The sequence below is a fragment of the Giraffa tippelskirchi genome, chromosome 9, assembly GCF_054371585.1.
Source record: "Giraffa tippelskirchi isolate mGirTip1 chromosome 9, T2T-mGirTip1v1.2.pri, whole genome shotgun sequence".
Taxonomy (NCBI): domain Eukaryota; kingdom Metazoa; phylum Chordata; class Mammalia; order Artiodactyla; family Giraffidae; genus Giraffa; species Giraffa tippelskirchi.
In genome coordinates, this window is record NC_137283.1 from 16,717,614 (window position 1) to 16,745,013 (window position 27,400).

The following is a 27,400-nucleotide window of genomic DNA, read 5'->3' on the forward strand; positions in this document are numbered from 1 at the left end:
ATTATTCCTATGCTTATTGTTCTGGGATATAATAGTCTACTGGTTGAGTCCTTGGGCTCCGATGTGGCCAGATGTGGGCTTGCAAGTGATTCAGTTATTAGCTAGTTGTGTGATCTTGGACAAGTTGCTGCACTGCTCTGTCCCCCCTGTTTGTCCATCTGTGAAACAAGGATGATTATAGCCCCGGACCCACTGATAAAATCTATGTCATTGATAACATTTCTGTAGAATGCTTGACCCAGTGACTGTATGGAATGAGGGCTCGATAAATATTAAACATTAGTATAATTCAGGAATATCTAAAAGAATCCAGGAAATGAGCCTGAGGAAAGTGAAATATACCCTTCAAGAGGTATTTCCATCCTTGGAGGAGGGGTGGCACAGATCAAATCACGTGGCAGAGCCCCTGACCCTGCCACCTACGACATTTTATTTTTGCAGCAATCTGGTTTCCGTTAATTCCATGTGAAGGATAATCACCAGGAATGACAGTTGGTTCTCATAAGCGAGGAAGAAGAGGTCACATGGAAGGGAATGGTCCCTTCATGTGGTCACAGAGGGCAGCTGGGAGACTGGGGTGAACTGTGCAGAGGATTGGAAGGAAAAGAGCAAGGGCATTGTGCCAGGGGCCTGCCCAGGTCACACCACCTCTTCTTGGGGAAGGAAGATTCTGGGTACTGTGGATTCATGGTATATGTTGATGTATTCTCAGGGGGCACAACCCTTTTCTTCTTCCTCTCTTCCTGCACCCATCTCAGGCATCTGTGGAGCCCCACCTCTGGTTCTAGACCCAGAATGGTTGGATGCTAAAAAGTAATACTCCATGGACCTCTGCTGTGTTCCAGGCACTTGAAATTTCCTATTGGATCCTGTGCAAAGAGTGAGATCCCCATCATTTTACAAATGAGGAAACTGAGACTCAGTGAAGACACAGAAGCTACCTAAGGCCCCCGTAAGCTGGAACCACAGAGGCAGGCAGGGAATCCAGTTTCTCACATCCCAAAATGCATGTTAATAACTCCCATTTTCCTTTGAGAGTCTAGGCTTGAGGCAGGGGTGCTAATCTCAGAGCACATCTGTCTCAGGTAACAAGTGTGGCATTCACTGTTTTAAAATGGTCTGAAGCGGGGGTTGCTGTAGACGGCCTGAGTGTGCTATGGGAAGGGAAAGGCAGGGGGTGACAGCAATGACTGTGGGCCAGTGGCATCTACTCGTGAACCCTGTAATCTCTTGTCTCTGGGTACGAAGCTATAGTAAACCCCGTGATTCACCAGCTGGACTTCTCTCTTGCTTTCTCCAAGCAGATCTCGTGTGTTCCCAACCATGCTCATACTGTTTGTACCATAGGAATGCCCTTCCCCTCCCCATGCTGACCTGGGGAGACTCACTGTAACCACCATTCTGTATAGGAAGCCTCAATGGACTAGCATGGATAACCTATTCATTTCTGAACCCAAATAAAATCATTCATTTTGCACTCAGTAAAAGGCAAATCGAATATTATTTTGAGAAGTTTGTGAAAGTACCAAATTTGGGGGACAATGCATGTTATTAAAAAGCAGAGACATTACTTTGCTGAAAAAGGTCCATCTAGTCAGAACTATGGTTTTTCCAGTAGTCATGTATGGGTGTGAGAGCTGGACCATAAAGAAAGCTGAGCACTGAATACCTGATGCTTTTGAACTGTGGTGTTTTTTTTTTTTTTTTTTACTTAAAGAAATAAAACACTTTATTTACAAAATTCAAATATGCTCCAAATAAAAGCTGTCCCTTTGTTAAACACCCACAAAGTTCCAAACTTTGTACAAAATGTTAAAAACAGTTATTCATACTCTTTTGAAGCAAAGTTGCCTGTTCTGCCGCACTCATTTTTGCATGACGTTTACATTTTAGTTCCACTGTCCTAAAATGACCAGTTCTTCAAAATTTACTCAAGAAACAAGTTTCTGATCCACTGAAGTAGATTATGAGGTTAATGCAGAAGTCAACTGGTGAAGTTTCTGTCAACTGTTACACTTAATGTCCTCGTCCTCTGAAACCACCACCCCCTCTTCCTCCTCTGAAACCTCCACCTCCTCTTCCACCTCTAAAACCACCACCTCTACCACCTCTGCCACCTCTGCCTCTTCCTCCTCCTTGACCTCCCCTTGTTGAGAGTCCCTTGGACTGCAAGGGGATCAAAGCAGTCCATCCTAAAGGAAATCAGTCCTGAATATTTACTGGAAGGACTGATGCTAAAGCTGAAGCTCCAATACTTTGGCCACCTTATGGGAAGAATTGACTCACTGGAAAAGACTGTGATGCTGGGAAAGATTGAAGGCGGGAGGAGAAAGGGACGACAGAGGATGAGATGGTTGGATGGCATCACCGACTCTATGGACGTGAGTCTGAGTAAGCTCTGGGGGTTGGTGATGGACAGGGAAGCCTGGCGTGCTGTGTGCAGTCCATGGGATTGCAAAGAGTCGGACACAACTGAGCGACTGAACTGAACATTTTAATGACTATCTTAACATGTGAAATTCCAGGGGCAGAACCCTGTAGTGCTTGATTTCATTTTTACAAAACAGATCTTATTCTGCCTTGAGTGCGTGTGAAACGGTTTTAATCTCCAGTAGAATGCAGCAACCTTTGCACATTTGCATGGACAGAATCTGGGGTCATACAGCACAGGAGTGAATGCTGGTGACTTTGGGCAAGTCACCTCCCATATCTGTGCCTGTTCCTTCATATGCACTATGTTGTGGGTTTGTTGAGGGGTGTTCTGGGTGATAATAATTGCTCTTGTTTACTGAGTGCTTATTACCATGCTCCATGCTAAGCTTAGCTTCACCATCTTACTTGAGCCCCCAAGAGCTCCCTCATTGCTGAAGGCCCCTACCCTGCAATTTTTTTTCCTCACAGCACTTATCACCTTCTATCATATATAAATTTCTCACTTTGTTTATCTTTCATCTTCCCCTCCTAGGGCCTCTTGCCTTGCACAATTCCAGAAGGCACCATTCACAATGCATTCTGAGTTCTGCTTGGGGCTGATTTTACTGAGATTATTACCATGACTAGTGCTGACTTCCCAGAGTTGGGTGATGTGGAAACGGTGGAGCTCCATAAGTGGGGAATATTTTTTTTTGCCTAGTTTGATCATCATTGCCATGTCCCCATACCCAAACGATGCCCGACCTATATTAAACTGAAATACATGTTGAAAGAAAGAATGAAAAAATCCTCCAAAGAGGACCATTTTACTGGCGAGGAAACTGAGGCTCAATGAGTTATTGATTTGCCCTGCGTCCTGCTAAACCCATGTCCTGAGGTGGCTGGGTTTCCAGCAAGCCTGCTCCCAATGGCTTTGCAAAGCAGCATGTCTGAGACACTTGGCATTGTCCCTGCCGCCCCATAATGCTCCACAAATATTAATGAGGTTGCCTACAGGGATCAGCCCCTCTCCTCCGCTAGACAATCCAGCAGAGTGACAAACTGTCATATAGCCGTTGCTTGAGAAATTGAATTAAATTGCATGTTGCAAAGAAAAGGTGGACCTTTTGGAGTTTTTGGAGGAAGAATTCCTAGCCCAACTGCCAATGGTAGGAGTCTGCAGGGGCCTCTCAGGCCTCCCCAGCCCAGTTCTTTTTCCTGCCTCCTTCCCTTTTGTGAGCCTTTCTTCCTCTTTTTGCTTGCAGTGAGTTCTGCTCTCCTGTAGGCTACAATGTGTCAGTTGTTATAAAATCCGGGAGGTGGAGCTTGGTGACGAGAGCGGTGGGGAGCGTTCGGCCAGCCCTGCGGGGCGTGCAGTCCAGCCTCCCGTTCACCGGAGCTTAAGCCTTGCAGCAGGAGAACTTCCACCTCGCTCTCCTGGCTTTGAGCCTCACTGTATATCGGACCAGAGGCGCCGAAGGGAGGGAGGATGCGAGATGACCGGCCCTTTGGCAACCTGACCATCTCTTTAACAGAGCCTTGGAAAACCAGCCGGAGGCTGACTGCAGGACCAAGGAGGCGCCGCGCCTCTTGTGGATGTGTGTGTGTGTGAGTGTGTGTGAGAGGGTGAGCGGGTGTGAGGGTGTGTGAGTGTGCATCACGACTGCATGTGTGCATGGTTGGATGAGTGCGCCAGTGCACGCGTGAGTGTGGGTCTGTGTGTGTGTGTGTGTGTGTGTGTGTGAGAGAGAGAGAGAGAGAGAGAGAGAGTGTGTGAGAGTGAGTGCTCTTGGTTATTATTGTTTTGGAAGAAAAATCTTGAAAATGTTGGGCAGGTTACCGTGCTCCTAGGGTGGTGGTGCTTCTGCAAGAGGAGTTGACGAGACCAAGCTACTTGAGACATTTTTCTCGCCAAGTAAAGAGAAATTTCCTCTGAGAACGAGAGGGATTTTTCCGCTAGCTCTGCAGCTGAGTGAAAGAGATTAGCCCCCTACACCTGTGAAATCGACCAGAGCTGTGTGATTACTGGGTTGGAGCGAGGACTTGGGAAGAAAAGGAGCAATAAATCCAACAGCCTGTCAGTGCCTTTGGCCACATTGGAAGATGTCATCTCAAACTAAGTTCAAGAAAGACAAAGAGATCATTGCCGAATATGAAGCCCAAATAAAAGGTGAGATTCGGGCTGGGGAGTCATGCCTCCCCTCCCCTTTCCTTCTCTTGCTTTGGCTTTTTTTTCCCCCTTTTCCTCCCTGCCATCATGAAATGTTGTTATGCATCAATAATCTTATTGTGAGGAGGAACAGTGGCAGCTGCACAAGTCCGGACTGGTTTCGACTGCAGAGAGCGCTGGCGCTGGGAGTATGGATTGTAGAACGGGCGGCGATCACTGCATTGCAGGTGTGCGAGGAGGATCCTACACCCGGCTTTAGGAGTGTCTCAGATACTCCATCATCTCGGCTGTGACATGTTACTCTCAGGCCATTTTGGCAGTCACTGCCAAAGACAGTCACTACCTCCTCTCCCCGCCATGCAAAAAGCCCCATAATATGATGTATGTTTTTTATGATCTGCTTTTTTTTTTTTTTTTCCTCTTTCTCCTTTCTGTTTTTTGTCGTTGTTTTGCCTCTGCCCCTTTCTCTGGTCTGGAATTCACATGCATATACTGCGGCAAGCAGCGTCCCTGGGCTGCACTTCTTTGTCGGTGACTCTCGGCTGGCCTGGGTTGCCATGGATTAACTGTTATGGAGCATATTGATCCAAACTAATGCAGGCATTTAGGCATAAAGAGGGAGCTCAGTGCAGAAAATGTATTGTCTCGCAGTGTGCAGCCCCCATCACCGTCCGTGCACTAGTGTTGAGGGTCATCAGCCTTCACTGAAAGCCAGCAGTTCAGTGTGCCGGCTGGTAGGTGCTGCCTGGCTTCTGTAGTGTCAGGGAAAGCCTGCCAGGAGGGTGAGATGACCTCTGGCTGCTTGTTCCAGCTTTACTGTCACTCACGGGGTGCACACTCCTCTCAGAAGCCGCTCCCTAAATCCACACTAGCAAGGGGAAAGAGGAAACCAGACACAGTTGCATAGACAAATTCAGGTAGATTCCTTATTCAGGCCAGATTGGGGCTTCTCGCACCCTTGTGAGTCCTAGGCTCAGCTTTGGCAAGGAAAACATGCAAGCACCATCCACCATGCTCACCCTTTCTTTTAGGATATACCCTAAGGGAAGCCTGGGCCTCTTGGCGTCTGATTTCTTTCTGGTCATGGTTCTCCTTGCTGTGACATAGGGTGTGTTGTGGTCTCTTGTAGAAAGAGGAAGGACAGAGTACATCTTCAGGGGGTGCTGATGCCTAGCCCCCCAGGACTATTGAGCAAATTGGTTATTTGTTGCTCTGGTGGCCTGAGGTTCCACACCTGCTTCTAGGTGCTGCTGGTGCTCAAGGCTCAGTGACCCAGGAAGTCGGGTGGCCTCCCCAGGAGCGTTGGGAGGTCACCCATCACAGCTGCTGTCTACGCTTTAGATGCTTGGGAAACTTTGGGAGGAGAGCAGCCATCAGGGGAGAGCTTTGTTTTTTTCCAGCCTCGCCAACCGTCTTGTGCCTTTTAGTTCTGGTCAAACCCAGCATGCAAGTCACCTCTCGGTAGACCCCAGGGAGAAATGAGCAGAAAACTCTGTTCTTCCTGGGCTCCTCCTCTGCAGTTTTGAGTTCAGTGCAGAAAACAGTGACTTACAATGTTTCAGCCTTGCTGAAAATTTAGAAATCCACCCTTTTATTGGTCAGGGATCTGAATTCTCTCAACTGCTGAATACAAAAGCTTGCACACTTCTTAGGGAGTTTATGTTCTGTAAGACTAATCTGACTGATTTTTATTTTTTTCTTCAAAAACTGAGTTTCCCATGAAAAATGCCATCAGAGAGAAGGGTAGGCTGAGTTTGGGACAGTTTGGGGTTTTTATAAGCATCGGCTTGGTAGGAAATGTACTTATCTCATTTTTGAAGGATTGGTACCACTAGGACCGTGAACTCTGCTTGAGGATCAATTAAGCATTTGTAGCTCTGAATGATTCTTCAACTTTTTACCTTTTGCCTTTATTTTAACAACTAAATAGCAAGGGCAGGGTAATGCATTTCAGCAGGAAATTTGTCCAAATGATCTTATCGCTTCTAAACTCTAAATGTCTTTGCATTCTGGTTAAAAGAGTTTCATTTTATTCCTCTAGGGTTGACATCCACACCATTTAGGTCAGGATGCTACTGTGCCTGAAATTGGAATCTTCTCCGTCAAAATTCTATTTGTTCACCATCATCATCATCTATTGATGTGTGTTCAGGGCTCGATAGTTTCCGTGGCTCACTCCCAGACCTCGCCCCTCTTGGCCTACACAAAGTACAGACCGAGTTTGTAAGAGCTCAGTTTTAGAGATGAGGAAACTGAGGCCTTGTAATGTTAAATGACTTGCCCAAGGTCACAAGGTGGGAAATGTGAAGGCAGTTGGTTTCCTTCCAAGCCCAGCGTCCCCGATACATTGTTTTCCTGAAGCTGCCCCTTGAAGGATTGATGTTAGTAGCAGATGGCAGTTTTGTGGTGGGGACTGGCTGCCTCCGGTCACAGTCCATTGTTTACTCTCTTACTTTCCTCCTTTGCCTTTGTTGTGGGCCTCTGAAGAGCGTTTGACCAGTCATCAAAAATAATGCCTGACGCCAATTACCTTGGGTATCATTTGGCCGGTTTGGCACAAACACTCCACCTAGTCTGACGGATTTTGTCCTCTGTGCATTTTGTGAGGGGGTTTTTGATTTTTAAAAGAGATACTGAGTTCTTTGTTGGCTTAGTCCCCTTTTTCTCTTTTTGGAGAATTTACTGACTGGAACAAAGGGGAATGTTTTCAAAGTTCTTTTTCCTATTGTGAAAAATTTCAGACTCATGCCTTCTCTTGCTTAATTAGACCCTCGAATCCCTTTGATTCTATACCTGTGACACAATAGACACCATATGCTTGCACGTTCCCAGTGATGGGGAACTCACCACTTTCCAAGCCCACATATTCCATTTTTAGGCCACTCTGGCTGTTGTAAGGAGTTTTTTATGTTGGGTTAAGTGTGTCTCTCATCCACCTTTTGGTTCTATACCTTGGGACTTTGTAGAACAAGACGGATGCCTTTTTCCCCATGATTGCCCATTGGATATTTGCAGACTTTGATCATCACCCCTGAACTGTGATTCTCATTTGCTCATACAAGGTGGTTCACTGCTGCTTTATCGTCTTAATTCTCCTTTGGATCTTCTGCATCCCGGGTTGCAAACTCCAGGCCTTTGAGTGCTTGGCAGAGAGAATAAGTGAGTGAAGCTGGCCAAGTAAGATTATTTGTGGCAGTTGGCCCACCATCTCAGCCAGGGCAATATAAGAAGGGGGGTGGTGATTATGGTTGCCCTGAGAACACATGTCCTGTCCAAATGGGCAGTCACTACTTGGGTTCAACCAGTTGTTACCATTTAGAATGTAGGCCCAGCCAGATCTTTTAGTTTTTCAACAGATACCATTAATCTGGATTAGAGCTTTATGCTTTTAAAGAGATTTTGCCAAATGGACCTGCAGAAGACTGTACTGTCAAAAATCTTGTTCAAGAGTGATACTAAGTTCTAAATGAGACTCTTTAAATGTGGTCAGAGAAAGAAAACGACACCACTTCCTAATTTATGGTGTATGTAATGCCTCTATTAATATAGCTCAAGGGTTGTATTAGCCCTTTTCACTGCCCACTCTCTCACCATATATATTGTATCTGCTACGTTTCTCCGACCCACTGGGCTAGGAGCCTTATCAGAGAGAAGAAAATGAAGTGAATTTAATATGACTTGTTCTTGGTGACCCTGTGTTGGCTCCAAATGGATGTTGCTTCTTGTCTGAGGTGTTTACAAGTGTTCCTTTATGAACCTGTTCAGGAACCCTGCCTGAGAATGACACCACATTCTCCAATCTGGAACTGGCAAACTCAAACTTCTTTCCCCCTTTGAAAATCAGAACATTTTCCCATCTCCAGCTTTTTGGCACTTATCCTATCTTTCACAGTATCCTCAAAGATCACTGATAGTGTTTGGTAATTTTATTCACAAGCATTTTCCAGTACCCTGGGTTCTAATTCATCTTGCTGTCAGATGTAATGGTCTGTTCTGCGTTTATTCAGAGTTCAAATTTCCATTGCATCCTAATAGAAAATGAAAATAGAAATTCAGTGATTGACTTCAGTGTTTGATTTTTTTATTGCACATCCATATTCATTTTAGGCCATCTTTTTAATGGCATAAGTCTAGAATTGAGGGGAACAAGAGCAGGTAGTGAAGACGATCACAGAGAAGCATTTATATATTCACTCATTTATACATTCACTCAGTGAACGCTGAGCATCGAGTTTGTTCTTAGTCTTGTGCTGAGTGTTGTGAGAGATGCAAAATATATGATATATCCTTGACTTTCAAGAGTTTTCTTGGAATATGGCAATAAAATCAGTGAAGGAAAAGAAAGGAAAATCTAAAATCTAAAAAACTTCCAATTTAGCATGAGAATGAATTTAATCTTAAAGAGATTATGCCATAGAGTGATTGGACAATGACCTTAAGAGCCATCATCACCTTCAGTGGCTTCAGTGAGAAAGGTAGGCTGGGTTGGGGAACAGTGGGGTGTAATGGGGACTGTGGCTGACTAGGGAGCTCATTTAGAGGAGGCAGCCCCTGCTCAGCTCTCCTGTCATTGCCATGAAGGGATGTAAGCCCAGAGTGGTTAGTTCTTTCACTGTTTCTGGAGCATCTGGATTTCAAAACAAAATCTCCTAATTTTTATTTTAAATATTTAGAAATTTAACTTTTAAAACATTTTAAAAATGGGGTTGTATTTTCCATTATTGAGCTGTAAGAGTTCTTTCTACATTTTGGATACGAGTTCCTCATAAGATACAAGATTTGCAAACACTGTATTCCATTCTGTTGGTTATCTTTTCTCTTTTTTTATGGAGTCCTTTGAAGCACAAAAGTTTTTGATTTTTAGAAAGCTTTATCTAATTCTTCTTTCTTTTTTCATCGTTTGGTGTCATATCTAAGGATTCTTTGCGAAATCCAAGGCCATAATGAAAATCTCCAAATTTTTAAGAGGTAGTGCCAGTTTATAAGAAATACTTTGCTTTCTGAATGAATCTGTCAGTAGGAAAGCTTCAGCCTATGCCCACCAGTCTTCAACTTCTGGCCTACAAGTTGGAGTCCATAAAGGGTCTTGCTGATGAGGCCTCATCTAGTTTACCTGTTTCATCTTCAGTTGTTTTCTCTATAATAGGCCTGTGCTGTCATAACCACATTAGAACATTTCCTTGTCTCTGACTCCTCCATACCTTTTCCCACCTCCAAATATTTCCCCATTTGTGCCTTTATTCTGCTTCAAATGTCTTCCTTCTCCCCCTCCCCGCACTTTTTTTTGGTTTGGCCACCTCCTGACCATCCTTCACTGCCTGCTCAAATGATCCCTCTTCCATGATGCCTTCCTAATAACTCTCCCAGGCAGAATCATATCTGCCTTTCTCTTCTGGACTTCATTATCCTTCATTACAGTTTGTGTTCAGTCTTTTGGCCATGAACTCTTGAGAAGTGCTTATGGTCATTCTCATTTCCCCCATGTGATTGGTGTGCAATCAGTTGAAGCAGTGGCTAATAAGTTACTAATAAGAAGTTTTACTTTTCTAACTCATAGCCAAGCTCAAGCTGGAGTTATATTTTCTTTGACATTTGTCTTAGCTTGGGTCGCTATAACAAAATACCACAGACAGCTGGGAAGCCTAAACAACAGACATTTGTTTCGCACAATTCTGGAAGCTGGGAAGTCCAAGATCAAGGTGCCCGCAGATTTGGCTCCTGTTGAGAGCACGCTTTCCTGCTTGTAGCCTTCTTGCTGTGCTCACACGGTCTTTCCTCTGTGTGTAGAGAGAGAGCTCTCTGTCCTCTTCTGTCCTAATCCCATTGTGAGGGCACCACTCTCATTATCTCATGTGAACCTAATCACCTCCCAGAGGCCCCACCCATCTCCAAACACCATCATGTTGGAGGTCAGGGCTTCGCCGTGTGAATTTCAGGGGGAAACACCAAGCATTCAACCCCTAACAACATCATAATTTCTGTTCCATTGAAAGTAGGGGTTTTATTTGTTAAGGGAATATTCTTCATGGTTTGATGAATTTCCTTGTTTGTCCCTGATAAGGGAGATATTTACCTATGGAGACTGGATGAAAGCTGATGTGTTTAAAGTCAAGGTGATGTTTGACAAGGTGATGTCTGTCATACTCGTGGTGGGAAGTTGGTTGGGGAGCATGGCACATCACGTGCCTCCCAGTCGGGAAATCAGTGGATCTGGGGAGTTTATTGGAGTTCTCACCACCAGAGTTTATATGTTAGGGGCTACTTTTCCTTTCCAGAAACCTCTATTATTTGTTCATTCATTCATTCACTCACCGATTCATTCAGTGACTGTTACAAGCCATGCTTCAGGCTATATAGCTTTGTTTAGCAATGGGATGTAATTAATTTTTATTTATCTCTAAGTCTCAGTCATGCATATGGTGTCTCATTTTGTGATCCCCAAAATTCTGTGAGATAGTCATTATTATTCCTATCTTATAGATAAAACCTGAAATCCAGAGAAATACATTCTGTTAGATTGCACAGTGAATAGTGGCAGAACTAAGGTTTAAATTGGAGGGGTTCTGACTTCCAGCTGTGCAGGGAGGCAAGAAATATGCCAGGACAATTCTGCTTTGAAACCCAGGGATTTCTTCACTGAGGGGCCAGTCTGGGATGGGTCTTAGTCTTTGACTTCCTGCCTTTCCTAGCCCTTCCACAATCCTTCTGATGAAACCTTGCCTGTCCCCCAACTTGAGGCCACTTAGCTGTGTGAGATCCCTCTCTCCCACCCCAGGAAGTCATCTTTGAAAAAGTGCCTACTGGAGAATTGACAGAGGCTCCACCAACCTGGAAACACAGAACCAGAAATCTTAGATGTCTGCTAGTTCAATGCTCCCACTTTTGTATTTCCTTCCAGATGTGGAGACTGATGTTCAGAGAAGAGTTCTGGCTTGTAGGCACTTCTAGACCATATTTCCATGAACACAAAAGCTTTTTTGCTTGGTTCATTGCTGTAGCCTTGTGTCTGGCATCTCACTGGTGATCACTAATGGTATTGCATTGAATGGCTCCAGTGGGTGGGGGACGCCCGGGTTGGGGTGGTTGCCTGGGAGGCAGAGCAGAGCAGTGCCTTGGAAAACACAATGAGGTGAGGATAGAATAGGGTAAGGATTGGAGAGGTCAGGAGGACATGAGGTTAAGCTGGTTCAGAAACTGGGTCCTGTCCTTGTAGCTGCCAGGAAGCGAGGAGGCGGAGGGTGGGGCGGATAGGGGCTGACTCTTAAAGGTGCTGAGTTTCACTTCAGAACCTCTGGCCTAATACAGGCCACAGCAGGCTGTATTCTGGGCTCTATTTCCCTTGTAGATGATTTGTTCCTGATGGTTTGTTGGTGTTTATAACATTTCTTGGCTGGCCCGGGACTGGGGTTTTGGCTCTGTTCTCTTAATTTGTTTAATCATTAGGCCAATTTATGTTTGGAGTAGTGTTCCCTGAGGTGTATTCCATGAAATTGGATGTAAAGAGGCATTGGGTGGAAAAAAATAGTTCTGTGGTCAAATAGGTTTTGGAAGTTCTAGCATGAAGCGAGTTAAAGAGGCTTGTTTCCCACAGGACTTATGGGAACCTTGAATGTGTTAAGTATGAACTGCCAAGAAGGGGCCGCAGATGTTCCTCAAACTTTATTCAGTCTTGTAAACCTTCATGGAATATCCACAAGACTGTGTTCTGAAGGTTGACAGTGTCGGGCTACAGTTTGTGGGTTATCCAGTTTCTTTCTCTTTTTGCTTTTTACCCAGTTCCCTAATTTTTATAGTTTCTTAACAGGACAGTGTGAAGAAGGGAAGAGGTAAAACAAATGTGTATCCAGCTCAGATAAATGATTTCAATGTGGTGTTTTAAGGTCACTTAGAAAATGTGGGTTTTGATATTTCCAATTACTGAGCGCTCAACCATTGATTTAAATGGTAATTTGGCGACAGCTCTTCCTGATCAATATGTGTGGCATGTGCATGTGTGCCCAGCTGTGTGTGACAGTTTAGGGGGTGCCCTCAGCTGCAGGCAGCGTTCAAGGGGCTTTGAATGGACCTGGGTGCCACCCCTGGGATTGCACAGTTGATGCCAGGTGATAATGGTACAGATGGACACGCAGATGCCCGCAGCCTGTGGAGCCTCAGAGGAAGCAGGTCTCAGCCCCAAATCCAGGTGCAATAAAAATATGATTTTCTTTGTTTTTCTGTAACTTGACTTACATTTCACATTTCTATTCTGCTGGAAGTGACAGAAATAAATCTAAGCGAATTGGGGGTTTCCTCTTGTTTTCTCCAGCGTTGGGGCCCAAGGTCCAGGGGGGCTGGGGTAGTGCCAAGGGGACATCTGTTGTGGTTTATCACCAACCTACTTTGGAAACTACTGAGATATCCTCCTTCCTACTGGGTCCACAGTGGTCAGTCCTGCACTGATACTTCTCTGTTCCAAACCTGAGGCCACTTTGCCCGTTCCCCTCCTCAGCTCCTTCTATGAGATATGCAGGCACCAGGAGTCATCCTGAGGCTCCCACACCGTGCTGGGTCATGAGAGACTCTGGACATTTGTCTCAGGCTCATGTTGCCACTTAGTTCTCCTCCAAGACCTCCGTAGGGTGCCGCCTGGGGAAGTGGCCCAGCTCCTCCAGTCTCAGATTCTGCAAATATATGTGGGTATTCTGTCATCACCCACTCTCCCTGGGCTTGTCTAAGGTGAGATAGGATGGGGATTATTTTCTTACAAATCCGTAAAAGCTACATACACCTTGCCCTACAGTCTCCTGAAATCTGTATCTGTGTATGGAGGAGGGGAGGGAGGGGGGCTAATAGGGGTGGTCCCCTGGCTCTTTGTCATCAGACTTTCTTTCAGATCTTTTGTCCCTAACCCACATTCTTTCTCTTCTCCCTGAGAACTAGGGTTTTGAAAGTCAGAAGCCAAGAGTTGACTCTTTCCCTGTATTATCCCTGAGGCACTGAACACAGAATGCCCTCCCTGCCTGAGTAATGTTAAGGAAATCTAAGGAAATATGAGAAAAACCTTCAATACTCCATCCCTATCTATACTATCCTGGGCCAGGCCATTACCACCTCTTGCTGGGACCATGGCAATATCCCCTATCTCAAGAGTTTTCTACCGCCACACTACTGATATTTGGGTCTGCATCATTTTTTGTTGTGGGGGCTGTCCTGCACCATGTGGGATGTTGAGCTGCATCTCTGACCTAACCCAATTGATGGCAGCAGCAACCCCACCTCCCCCCACAAGACAACCAAAAATGTCTCTAGACATTGGCAAATGTCCTCTGGTGGGGGGGGGGGGTCGGGGAATAAGCTCCAGTTAATGCCACTAAAAATGTGACAAATAGATTCAAGGGATTAGATCTGATAAACAGAGTGCTTGAAGAACTATGGACAGAGGTTCGTGACATTGTACAGGAGGCAGTGATCAAGACCATCCCCAAGAAAAAGAAATGCAAAAAGGCAAAATGGTTGTCTGATGAGGCCTTACAAATAGCTGAGAAAAGAAGAGAAGCAAAAGGCAAAGGAGAAAAGGAAGGATATACCCATTTGAATGTAGAATTCCAAAGAATAGCAAGGAGAGATTAGAAAGCCTTCCTCAGCGATCAATGCAAAGAAATAGAGAAAAACAATAGAATGGGAAAGACTAGAGATCTCTTCAAGAAAATTAGAAATACCAAGGGAACAATTCATGCAAAGACAGGCACAATAAAGGACAGAAACAGTATGGACCTAACAGAAGCAGAAGATATTAAGAAGAGGTGGCAAGAATACACAGAAGAACTATACAAAAAAGATCTTTATAACTCAGATAACCATGATGGTGTGATCACTCACCTAGAGCCAGACATCCTGGAATGCGAAGTCAAGTGGGTTTTAGGAAGCATCACTACAAACAAAGCTAGTGGAGGTGATGGAATTCCAGCTGAGCTATTTAAAATCCTAGAAGGGTGCTGTGAAAGTGCTGCACTCAATATGCCAGCAAATTTGGAAAACGCAGCAGTGGCCACAGACTGGAAAAGGTCAGTTTTCATTCCAATCCCAAAGAAAGGCAATGCCAAAGAATGCTCAAACTATTGCACAATTGCACTCATCTCACACGCTAACGAAGTAATGCTCAAAATTCTCCAAGCCAGGCTTCAATAGTATGTGAACCGTGAACTTCCAGATGTTCAAGCTGGATTTAGAAAAGGCAGAGGAACCAGAGATGAAATTGCCAACATCTGCTGGATCATCGAAAAAGCAAGAGAGTTCCAGAAAAACATTTACTTTTTCTTTAGTGACTAGGCAAAGCCTTTGACTGTGTGAATCACAACAAACTGTGGAAAATTCTTCAAGAGATGAGAATACCAGACCACCTGACCTGCCTCCTGAGAAATCAAGAAGCAACAGTTAGAACTGGACATGGAACAACAGACTGGTTCCAAATCAGGAAAGGAGTATGTCAAGGCTGTATATTGTTACCCTGCTTATTTAACTTTTATGCAGAGTATATCATGTGAAATACTGGGCTGGATGAAGCACAAGCTGGAATCAAGATTTCTGGGAGAAATATCAATAACCTCAGATACGCAGATGGCACCACCCTTATGGCAGAAAGTGAAGTAGAACTAAAGAACCTCTTGATGAAAGTGAAAGTGGAGAGTGAAAAAGTTGGCTTAAAACTCAACATTCAGAAAACGAAGATCATGGCATCTGGTCCCATCACTTCATGGCAAATAGATGGGGAAACAATGGAAACAGTGAGAGACTTTATTTTGGGGGCCCCAAAATCACTGCAGATGGTGACTGCAGCCATGAAATTAAAATATGGTTGCTCCTTGGAAGAAACGCTATGACCAACTGAGACAGCGTATTAAAAAGCAGAGACATCACTTTACCAACAAAGGTCTGGCTAGTCAAAGCTATGGTTTTTCCAGTAGTCATGTATGGATGTGAGAGTTGGACTAAAAAGAAAGCTGAGCACCGAAGAATTGATGCTTTTGAACTGTGGTGTTGGAGAAGACTCTTGAGAGTTGGACTCTTGAGAATTGGATTGCAAGGAGATCCAACCAGTCAATCCTAAAGGAAATCAGTCCTGAATATTCATTGGAAGGACTGGTCCTGAAGTTGAAACTCCAATATTTTGGCCACCTGATGTGAAGAACTGACTCATTAGAAAAGGCCCTGATGCTGGGGAAGATTGAAGACAGGAGGAGAAGGGGACAACAGAGGATGAGAGGGTTGGATGGCATCACCAATGCAATGGACGTGAGTTTGATTAGGCTCCTGGAGATGGTGATGGACAGGGAAGCCTGGCATGCTGCAGGCCATGGTGTCGCAAAGAGATGGACGTGACTGAGTGACTGAACTGAAGTGAATGCCACTATCCTAACTGATCTCCCTGCTTCTTCTCTTGTCTTCAGAGTCTCTTCTCCCCACAGCTGCCAGCAGTAATCCTTACACAATTTAATTTAATCATGTCATTTTCTAGTTTCAAACCCTCCAGTAGAATTCCACTGCTCAAGAATCGAATCCAAATGCCTAGCTGGGCTTATGAAGCCGTGTTCTGTCCATCTTGGCCACCTCACCTCTCCACTCTTCAGGTGCCTTGAATTCTCTAAACTTGTACTCACTTTGAGACTTTGCACGTAACTTTTCCTTCTTTCTGGAACCCTATTAACCCTGTATTGTCACATGGCTGGCTCCTTCTGGGTATTCGACTCTTGCCTTGCCTGTTACTTTGTGATCACCCAATCTTAAGTAGCTATGGAGTAACTAATGAATCAGCTGACTTGAAGACTCAGGAGAGCACTTACAGCTCTATGATATTTTCCCTCTTTAAAATTTTTTTTCTTTTTTACCAGAATTGAAAGTCTGTAAGAACAAGACTTTTGTTTCCTATGTTCATTTGTGTTTTATTAGTACCTAGAACAACATTTGGTGTGTAATAGGTGACTGTGGGATTTGGTGAGTGAATGGTGAGAGTAGATGTCATTGTTCTGGACTTTGTACATAAGCACATGCATATATTCTGCTTTGGGGTACATGGGTTTGTACCAGAAATTACAGTTTAGAGGCACAAAATGGAGCAGATTCAGGCTTTCTGAAACCCTGACCAAGAGGTGATTCAAGAAGATGAAGAATCAAAGAAGGGGCAGTTGTATCTCTGTAAAACTATCCAACCTTTGGCTTAGAAGGGAATGAAGTAGAGAGACCAGGGGGCCACTTGCAAGGATACTACAGGGAATTTAATATTTTCCATTAATTGAGTATGTATGTAGCTGAAAGGGGGACACAAAAGGGGATAAAATATGGTCTCTGTCCCTGTCTTTGATGGACTCACAGTTTTCTAGGAAAGGTAGTTGAACAAAAATAGATTAATCGATTATGGTACAGTGTGGTAAGTATTGGGACAGTGCTGGAATCACACTGTGAAAACAGGGTGAAAGTGACAACTTTGTTGGGGAGAGCTGGACAAGTTCTTCTAGAAGGAATGACTTTTAGGTAGGGCTTTGAAGGATGGGTAGAAGCTCTCCAAGTGTTGAAAGGCATTTCATGAAGAGAGAACAGCATGTGCAAAGGCATGGGGGTCATGAAAGGACCTGGGTACTTGGACAATAGTGAGAAGTCTGGTGTCGCTAAAATCCAGAGCAAGTAGAATGGAGTGGGGGTAGGGGATGAGACCAGAAGTGATAGGAGTTTAAAGTTCATTTCTAGCCATTGGCTCTGTGAGTCTTTGATCTTGGAGATACTGGGTGAAACTTATTTTTTGATAATATTTTTTTCTGATTTTGGATGTAATACATGCTCATTCTTTTAAAAGTTTTGAAAATACAGGGGAAAAAAGAATCTAGAAGCTACTACTTGAGATAATCACTATAAAAATTCAATGTATTACCTTTCAGACTTCATACCTCATCAAATCTGTTTTATATCTATATATAATAAAAAATAGGCTTCCGTGGTGGCTTAGGTAGTAAAGAATCTGCCTGCAATGCAGGAGACCCAGGTTCAATCCCTGGGTCAGGAAGATCCCCTGGAGGAGGAAATGGCAACCCACTCCAGTATTCTTGCCTGGAGAATCTCATGGACAGAGGAGCCTGGCGGGCTACAGTACATGGGGTCGCAAAGAGTCAGACACAACTGAGCAACTAACACTTTCACTTGGTCCTATGATAGGATCATAGGTCTTTAATAGGTCTTTAATGAAAAGTTATAAAACTAAAGCCGAGAGGCACATCATCATAGGCCTGTAGGACTATGGCTTGAAATAGAGTATGGCCTTACAATAAAGAGACTTAGCTAAGTAAGAACGTCAATCAATATGCATGACCTCCCACGTGTTTTGATGGTCCATGAGGGAAGGCTGGGGATTTGTTTGTTGGAAACCATTTTCTTGTGGTGATAGACTTGTGTTGCCATTTCTGTCCCACCAGATTTACATAAAGCTCACCAAGAACTTCCCTCCACATCTATTGCTACTACTTTCAGCTAAAAAATTTCCCCTTCCTGGTCCCGCATAGTCTCACTTCCCTGTTGGTACCCAGGCAGCTGTTCCTGCCTTTGGCAGGAAGTATTAAAAGGAGAATCCTGTCAACGGCAAGTAATTAAGGCTCCACAGCAGGTTCCTCCTCCCCGCTGGTACTTTCCCTTATTGTTGTTCCTCTGCCTGCATCCCTGGTCATCAGTGGTGCTTTTGGGATTCCTGATTGCTGGTCTGCTCCCAGCAGTGGTAACTTGCTATTCCTCTTGCTTCTGATGGCTAGTGAGGGTATTTTCACAGTCTAGTTTACTGTTGATCAGTAAGTTTTCCAATCCTTTGCCAGATAGAAAGTCCTGGATCCCTGTCGGTGGGTAGAGTTTCCATGGAGGAGTTGTGCTCAGTGGGAGGGGACAGTTCCACAGGGGAATCTTCCAAAGCTTAAAGTGCCTTACACGGAACCAGAGAGAGATGCCATGAGAGGACCTTCCCAGTAAAACACCTTAGCCACCTTCAGGGATACAAACGGTGGGTGTCTCTTTTCTGATTTTGTTTGTACTAAAGAACACAAACTGGGTGAGCACAATGTGGCTGCTTCTCAGCTGTCATCTCAGCAGGACATTTCCAAGCAGAGTTACCAGCATGTTACTTTTTAGTTTACAGAATCTTTATTGTGATCAGTGGTCTCTCCAGACAGTGTGTTTTGGATCTCCCGAAGATACATCATCTTGGAGAAACCGAGGCAGGCCAACAGCCACTCTTGCTTCTGACACCTGGTAATCCATTACTCTTTGACTTCCAAGCCTGGTCATTTGGGCTTCTAACCTTTTGCCTGATTGTGTTTGAGTTTATTTGTCCCTTGACAAAGCTAATCTAGGGCTTTTGTTTTGGCCTGATCCTTCTGTCTCAGGCCTTACTCTGAGTACCTCTGTCTTGCTGGATCTCGTACTTGGCATAATATTGCCATCGAAACTCTGCGTCAAAAATGGTGGAGGCCCTATTGTTTTATGCCAGAAACACAGAATTGGTAGACCATTGGGAATAGTGGGAAAGAAATGTTGAGAATGTAGTGATCCAGTTCACTTTGATTTAGTTTAACAAGTATTTATTGAGTTCCTACTATGTTCCCTGACCTCACAGACTTTACAGTGCTGCGAGAAAAACAAATTTTAACTTGTAATTACAAAAATACTGAGTACTATGAAAGAGTGATTTAGACGTCTTTGGGTAACATATAGCAAATGAATCTAAATGGTTGAAAATGTTATGATTTCTGATATTGGTCTGTAAAACTGAATCAATTGGCTAAGCTTACCTTCCCACCAGTATTTTCTGAGTTATGTAATATTTAGACTGAGCCATCGCTCCATTGGAGAGGGTCAGAAGCCATCAAAATACTTAAGGGGTCAGGAAGATGGGTACTTCTAAGAGAAACACACAGTTCTTTGTGTAAAAGATAAAAACGGTTCCAGAAAGGGAATTTCATAATAGTTATACTCAAGTTGGTAAATATAATCATTGGATAAGTGCTTTTAAGGTGAAATTAAAGCCAGGGATCAACTGAAGAGGATTGAAATCCATCTTGGTTGGATAGAGTTATGCTAAAGTCACAGAAAGTGGCTGAGACAAGAATATGGATTGTGAAAGGAGGCAGCTGTGATGGGGTAGAGATCATTCTCTGGATGGAATTGCACAGACCTGGGTTTGAGTCTTGGCTTGTGGCTTATTAGCAGAGTGATAAGTCTCTCTTTATCCAAGAAAGAGAAGAAAACACGGATAATATCCTGCCAGTTTCCCTATTTGAAAAATGAGGATAGTAATCCTTCATTTGTGTGTGTGTGTGTGTGTGTGAGAGAGAGAAAGAGAGAGAGATTGAGACAGAGCAGAGGGGGTGGGGGGAAGGAAAGAGAGAGAGAATTAGTTGAAACAAGACAAATTAGAATTTCTAGCATGCTTCTTGGCACATAGGAGCATTCACTGAAAGGTGGAAATGTTAGCTCAACCTATCAGAAGGTCACCAGCATTGAGTCCTGGACAGTGAACCTGAGCCTACGGGTGAAACCCTTAGTGTATGCACCAGATTAGAGGGAGAAGAGAGTGAGGCAGTACTGGAAAACCATCAGTAGATGATGGGTTACAAGTATGGGCAGCTAGAAGAGGAAGCCTCCGGTAAGTCTTAGGCATCATGCCTTAAGTAGGCATGATGCTTTTTCTTGCCCTATTGCATTTTCTCCCCCAGTGTGGCTCCTGGGCCACCCGCATCAGAATCTCTGGGGGGTAATACCCAGGAACCTGCATTTTACAAGTGTCCCAGTTTTCATGAACTTGGAATATTTGAATCTGGTCTGTAGTGAGCTCACCAACTTGACTGTTTATATATCTTTTTTTTTGAAGGCAAAAGAACATTTAATTGTCATGTAGACTACGGATGCATGAGAAAAAGAACCAAAACTGAGCATCGTGTGTGTGTGTGTGTGTGTGTGTGTGTGTGTGTGTGTATTAAAATCCTGTGTTTTTTTTTTAAATTAAAAAAAAATGTGTCTTTATATATTTGCGCGTGTGTAAAGAGTCCCATAGTTACTACTGACTGGTAGTGACGTTTACTGCTGGGAACTAGGATTGAGGTGGAGGTCAGGGATGGGGCAGGATGGCAGTGACAGGGAACACTGGAGAGGAGACCTTTTCCCCTTATATTGGTCAGTATTGATTCACTTCTAAAGTAATGAGCATGATTACTTTTCTAATTAAAAAAACCTAACAACTTGACAATAAGTAAGGCATTTGACAAATTTTCCTGCTATGGAAGATGTTCAAACATCTTTCTTATCAAAAGAAAAGAAAGAATGGTAGAAAGAAAGAAAGACACCTGTAAGAGATTTAAGATATGCTTTACTTCTTATGGCGCTCATTATGTAGTGTAAGAATGATTGCTGAAATGAAATTATTGTTTTAGTGGTTTATTCCCCCATGTAGCAAGGAAAGTATTTTTCCCTTCTCTTTCAAAATTTTAAGAGATAGGCATGGAGGGGGAATAGTCAAGCCCAACCATTTAATTTATTGGATTTAAATCAGAAGCGATTGTGGTGCTATGTCCAGATTTAGGGATTTGGAGGCATAGACCTGATTTTCCATCTGTGATCTGTCTTTTGAATAAGGCACATCTCTATTCTGCATCCTTGTTTCCTCATCCGTACAATGAGGGTGTTACCTACCTTAAAGGCTAGTCACTGTGAGGATCAAATGAGGTGCTGTATGAGAGAGTAAACTCTAGAGTGCTGCAGAAATGTTAATTATTTCTATTTTTGCCTAGTGCCCTCCCCCTCATGCTGCTATTACCGAAGGGTTGTTTATGTGTCTGTCTCCCTGTGAGCTCATTGAGTGCAGGGGCCTTGTTTTATTCATTCCCCAAATTCTTATGCCTAGTGCCTGCCACACAAGAGGCATTCAAAGCAAGTTCTGGAATAGCTATCAAGGATAGAAAAATACATGCACAGTTAGGTTTCGACTTATGAAAATATTAAGATGTTCTTCCAGGAAATGCTGTCTTCTACTTCTATTTAAAGGAAGTAAAAAAATTCACTCAAGTCCACAACAGCAGTGATACTGCTCACAGAAGGTAAAGAATTTTATTATGGAAAATTTAATCGCCCGATTTCTAAAGAGACAGCCACAACTCTCCATCCTCATTACTGTCAAGTGCAGGATGGCTGTTTCCAGGGAGGGCAACATGAATGAAAAAAGACTGTGAAAGGAAAATCCTGATACTCCTTGAGAAAAGTCTCCCAAGAAACAGAAATGCCCCCTGGATTACCAGTTTCCTATATTGTTTGTCAGAGCCCTAGAATAAGCCTTCTCTGGACTCCTGAGACAAAGGGCCTCTTTGGCCTCTACCCCAGACCTTGGCTGGTGAGTCACAAAGTCCCTTATTTCCCCTGGAAAATAAATTGCTTGACAAAATTGGAAGCATTATCTGAAGCCCAATTTAGGGGGCTCCGGTACCTCTAAGACCCAGATAATTATCATCTGAATGGGCCGAGGGGAGGGCTGGGGCCAAGACTGGAAACAGAGCCCTGGTCTAGATCTGTAGTGAGGACAGAAGGGACCAGTCTCAGCTCTGGTAATCTGGACCATCCTCCAGTACTACCATGAATCTGCACTGTCTTCTGCCTTTCCTGTACCAGTTGCCTAAGCCAGAACAGCTGGAGAGCACCATTACATAGGTTCATAATTGTCCAAACAAGTACAGATTGTTGGATGGACCATCATCAGCCTAGGTGAAGTCTCTAGTGGCTTGCCAAAACGCTCTGTCCTGTTTATTGTTTTAACTGAGTATTTGGTTGAGGATATGAGCATGCCTATCCAGTTTGAGAATGTCAGGAAACCAAGGAATGCAGGCTTAGGGATCAGGACATGGTTGTTGATACTGAACTGTCTAAGGTTTGCAGCCCAGCTTCTGTACTTTAACTGTGTGACTTTGGGCAAGTCTTTTCATCTCTTTGAGCTTCAGTTTCCCCATCTGTAAAGTGGAGATAATTATCCAACCTCAAAGAGTTATCTAGGGGGTTAAGTGAGATAAGGGAAGTAAAGCCCTCCACACAGTGCCTGGCACATAGTAAGGACTCAGTGTTAGCTATTATTGTTAGTAATCATAACTATAAGAGTAGTATGGCCAGCTTGGGAGTCTGGTAGATCTGGGCTCAGATTCCAGCTGTACCACTTATTAGTTGTGAACAAATTGTTGAACCTCTCTGAGGCTCAGCTCTCTGTACCATTGTAAAATAGGAACAATAATACGTACCTTGGAAATTTCTGTAAAGAATTCAGGCCAGACCAGACACATAGTAGATACTCCATAAACAGTGGTTGCCATGAAGAGAAACAGCACATCATGTGGCAAACAGAACCAGGAAGCTGAGCAGTTTTAAGAGACTGGGATGGGGTACCAACTCTTAAAGTGTAAGTTTAATAGTATCCTTAAGAGAAATGCCACCAGCTCTTCAAAAGAAGGAAACTTTTTTGCATACTGAGCCCTGAAAGAAATTTCTTCTCTGAATAGATAGCAGTGTGAGTGAGGCAGTAACAAATTGGCCTTTGGTTAGGATGCCAGACCTTGGACCCTGGTTCCAGCCTGGTCCTTTATCCAAGTGGTTCTCATCAGATAGGGTTGTACAATGAGAATCAAATGATTCAGTATCTATGAAACAAATGATTCGATATCTATGAAATAAAAATGCCTGACTTGCCACCATCCTTTCAAATTTCACAATCGAGACTCCCTGCCATTACTTTAAGTAAGTCCTTCTTCACTTCTTAAGGATAAGTTCAAAGTTGGAATCAAGGGCAAGACACTGTCCTCCAAGGAGAAGTGCTGTAGGGTTTGCCTCTGATCCATCCCTGATAGGAACTGGGGACAGGTGTGCTGGAGGGTCCTTCAGCTGCTAGAGGCCATTAAGCAGCCAGTGATGTGGTGGATGGTGGCCTTAGTCACCCCTGTAGTTGTCACCACAACACGTTTTTAGTAGTTAAAAAAATCCCTCAATGTAAGTTGATAGTTTGCACACCAAAGCACAATTCACTAAAAGCAAAATTCTGCTCAAACAGTGTGGTACATTGAACTCTGAAGTCAGACAGACCTAGAATGGAATTTCAGCCTCATCACTAATCACTTTACCTTGAGCAAGTCATCTCACCCCTCTCTGCTTCAGCTTCCACCTTCTTAAAATGGGTACCTCTTGTGAGGATTAAATGACATAATTCTCATTCAGTATTTAGCTCAGTGTCTGTAGCGTGGGCAAAACTCTGTTATTATGCTTCCCCAGATCTTGAGGTCATGATCTGATACAGGAGTGAGATTAGAACGTTTATGGCAGAACTGGCAGCTTGGAGGCAAACTTAGACCCACTAGTGTGTTTTGTTTGGCCTTTGGAACATTTACAAAGGTGAATGAATTCCCAACATTTAAAAATAAAGAAAGTCTTTTAAGAAATCAGGAGAGTTTACATACAAATCCAGATTTCTGGCATTTCTTATAAATGGGAAGATCTAGAAACACTGGGCCCCTATTTTTCAGACAGAGACAAGATTTGGCTGCCCCCCTTAACTGGGGCATGGGCTCCACTTTGTTCTTGGCCCATCTCACTCATTTTTTGTTACTTGCTTGGGCATTTGAATTTTTTGATCTGGAGGAATGGACTGACCTTCATTTAAATCTTCCATAAGTATTTCTAGCAACCAGGCTTTGGAGAAGGAGACAGCAGGTCATATTTCCTGGCAAATGCCCCAGTCCCTTCCGTGGTATGGAGAAGGCAATGGCACCCCACTCCAGTACTCTTGCCTGGAAAATCCCATGGATGGAGGAGCCTGGTAGGCTGCAGTCCATGCGGTTGGAAAGAGTCGGACACGACTGAGTGACTTCACTTTCACTTTTCATTTTCATGCATTGGAGAAGGAAATGGCAACCCACTCCAGTATTCTTGCCTGGAGAAACCCAGGGATGGGGGAACCTGGTGGGCTGCCGTCTCTGGGGTCGCACAGAGTCGGACATGACTGAAGTGACTTAGCAGCTTCTGTGGTATCTATTATGCATAGGGCCCTCAGCTACAAAAATCTGTGGGGCACAGGTACAGTCAAGGTTCTCTTAAAATAATCTGGGGGACTTCCCTGGCAGTCTGGTGGTTAAGGCTCCTTGCTTCCAATGGGTTTGATAGCTTGTCGGGGAACTAAGATCCCACAAGCTATAGGGTGCAGTGTGGCCAAAAAATGCAATAAATAAAAATAAAAAACTGAGGGGCTGCAACAGAAATTGAGATAAAAGCAGAAACCAATGAATCAGGAGAAAAAAAACAAAACAAAACTTAAAAGAATCTAGGACACTGACAAAGTTCTGTACCTGTGACTGTATGGCCACCTTATTGCAACACATAGGTGGGCTAAAAGTTAAGAAGGAAGAAAGTATAGAGCTTGCCCTTCTGTCTAAGAACCCAGCTGGCCGAGTACAGACTGGGGAGAGGTATGTTTAGCAGAGCACTGGTGAAAAAGACTCAAGGTTCTCGTTGACATTAAGTTTGGTGTGAGTCATAGGGAGGCAGCTGCCAAAAAACCTAATCTGATTTGGGGCTGGGTTTATGAAAGTCTAGTGTCTGGAAGACCTTTCTAACAATTAGAGCTGTCTTGAAAGGACAGGCAGGCAGCCTCAGGAAGCCTGGAGTTCCCTGGTGTAGGAAGTGTTTGAAGCTGGGTTACATGCCCCTGGAAAAGATTGTCAGAGTGGGGATTTAGGCATCAGAGGGAGGTTTGTTCTATGTGACATATAAGGTCTCTGCCAACTCTGTGATTCTGCTTCCTGCAGCCCGGTGGAAGAAGATAATTTCCATAACAAAAGTAAAAACTTGCTTTCTGATAGAGAAAAGCAGAACATACTGAAGAGGCAGCCATTTTGCTCAGGTTCTGTCAAAATGGAAATATAAACTCCTAGTTCTCACCTAGCAGTCTGGGCAACACGTGTCCCTGGCCCCGCCTCATCCCTGAACCTCATCTCACCTGCGGCACCATCCAGACACCCGCCTCATTTCTCAGAGAAGGAGGAGGTGGTGGGGAAGGATCTGTTTTGCACATTCTGCTAATTTGTTTAAGCTGAACTTTTATGCAGAGCTTGCAAACTGACGGCACACGGGCCAGATCCAGTCCTCAGATGTGTTTGATTTGGCCTGGACTGTGTCTTTGAAAAATGTGAATTAGATGCCAACAAGTAAAAATGAGATTTCACATAAAATCTGGACTTCCAGCACCTTTTTAAAAAGTCAGAAGGTCTGGCAGCTCTGGGCCTGTATTCCCACGTGGCAGCACGCAATGGTGCTGAGCACCAGAGACCTTCCTGGACAGGATTTGGGCTTGCACTTGGGCACTGTCCTTATCCCCCTAACCTTGCCTGCTCGACTAATTCACTGACTGCCCCACTCTTAGGCCTCTGTAGGTACTGGAGTTAGTGACCACTGGTATAGTGTTGTGGTGGTTGTTTATTTTAATCAAAATGTCATTAAACTTTATTTTTATTAGGTAAAACCCGCTGATTTTCTCCAGCTTTGAAGGGAGTATCCTGTTTGGGATGGTCCAACTTAAAATACGGCCTTTGTGGCTTACCTAGATTTCACTTTCTAGGATGTGGGTTGGGAAGGACACCTCAAAAAGGAATAGACATCTTCAGAGCAGCTGGAACCAAGATAAAATCAAATCTGAGTCTCAGGAAAGGCTTGCTATAGATTCTAAGACAGTGCGGACCAAGAATGCAAAAAAGCACCACCGTCAGTGTCAAATTGAAATTTTCCTAACTCTGCAGAGGATGCCTTACCCTGAGAAGCGGAAGAGGTTTATTTGTTTATATAAGCATGACCAGCACATTAGGCAGCAGTTTGTTTTCAAGGCCACATCAAAATGCCCTGCATGGTCAGAGGCATCCTTTAGGTGCAGTCCCGGATGCCTCTTGGTCATCTCCCTAACGGTGTGATGAGCAGCTAGCGGTCGTGGGGGAAGGTTGGGAGTTGGGTGGAGGCAGCTGAGATGCCTTTGCAGCTGCTCCTAATGAACAACTGTGGCTCATATACCATTGGTCCCCATTTCTTGCATCTCAGCAACTAGCCCTCACTCTTCTTTTGAACTGCTCCAAGGCTTTTGAGGGCTTCCCAGGTAACTCAGTGGGTAAAGAATCCACCTGCAATTTAGGAGATTCAGGAGACATGGATTCAATCCCTGGGTTGGGAAGAACCCCTGGAGGAGGGCATGGCAACCGACTCCAGTATCCCATGGAGAATCCCATGGACAGAGGAGCCTAGTGGGCTAAAGTCCATGGGGTCACAAAGAGTTGGACATGACTGAAGTGACTGAGCATGAACGCATGCAAGGCTTCTGATAGTTTTCCTTCTACTGACCCAAATCTTCATCCTCGTATCTTCCACTCCATGGGCCTAGTCTGGAGCCATGGAGAATGATAGTTTTCCCTCCTACAGCACAGTCCTGAAGATATCTGCCTAGTTGTCTCCTCTCTTTCTTGAGCTGGCTGACCTTTCCTGCTCGGAGGAGATGGGTTAGGGGTGGGGGCGCAGACAGACAGGTGGAGGTGGATCAAGCAATGTTCACACGTGGCTCTGAAGCTGGGCCACTTCTGCTTGGAAGCCTGAGTTTCATATGAAGCATCTTCCTCTCCAAAGGCTCCTCAGAAACTCTCTGCCAGCTGGTAGGGTCTGAGGGAGACTGAGAATAACTGAAATCTTCATAGGGAACTTTGGTATTTGGTGGTAGAAATTGCAAGATCTTCACCAGAAGCAGAGGATGGTCAAGGG

At 44.2% G+C, this 27,400-nt stretch overlaps 1 protein-coding gene and 1 long non-coding RNA gene across 37 annotated transcripts in view; both read left to right on the plus strand.

The window, feature by feature from the left end:
* SRGAP3 (SLIT-ROBO Rho GTPase activating protein 3) overlaps positions 1 to 27,400 on the plus strand; it is a 324,141-nt gene that overhangs the window by 74,632 nt on the left and 222,109 nt on the right. For 2 of the 36 annotated variants that reach the window (XM_081527982.1, XM_081527988.1), the window contains exon 1: positions 3,727 to 4,582. The exons of the other annotated variants lie outside the window; for them this stretch is intronic. In XM_081527982.1, coding sequence (XP_081384108.1) covers positions 4,516 to 4,582 — 67 coding nt within the window. In that variant the 5' untranslated portion in view covers positions 3,727 to 4,515. Of the gene's footprint in view, positions 1 to 3,726; positions 4,583 to 27,400 lie in introns of those variants that run through there. 36 annotated transcript variants of the gene reach the window in all.
* On the plus strand, positions 16,742 to 20,906 carry LOC145520748 (uncharacterized). Its single transcript, XR_014064783.1, has 2 exons — positions 16,742 to 17,239; positions 17,651 to 20,906. It is a non-coding gene; the product is annotated as an uncharacterized LOC145520748 (long non-coding RNA).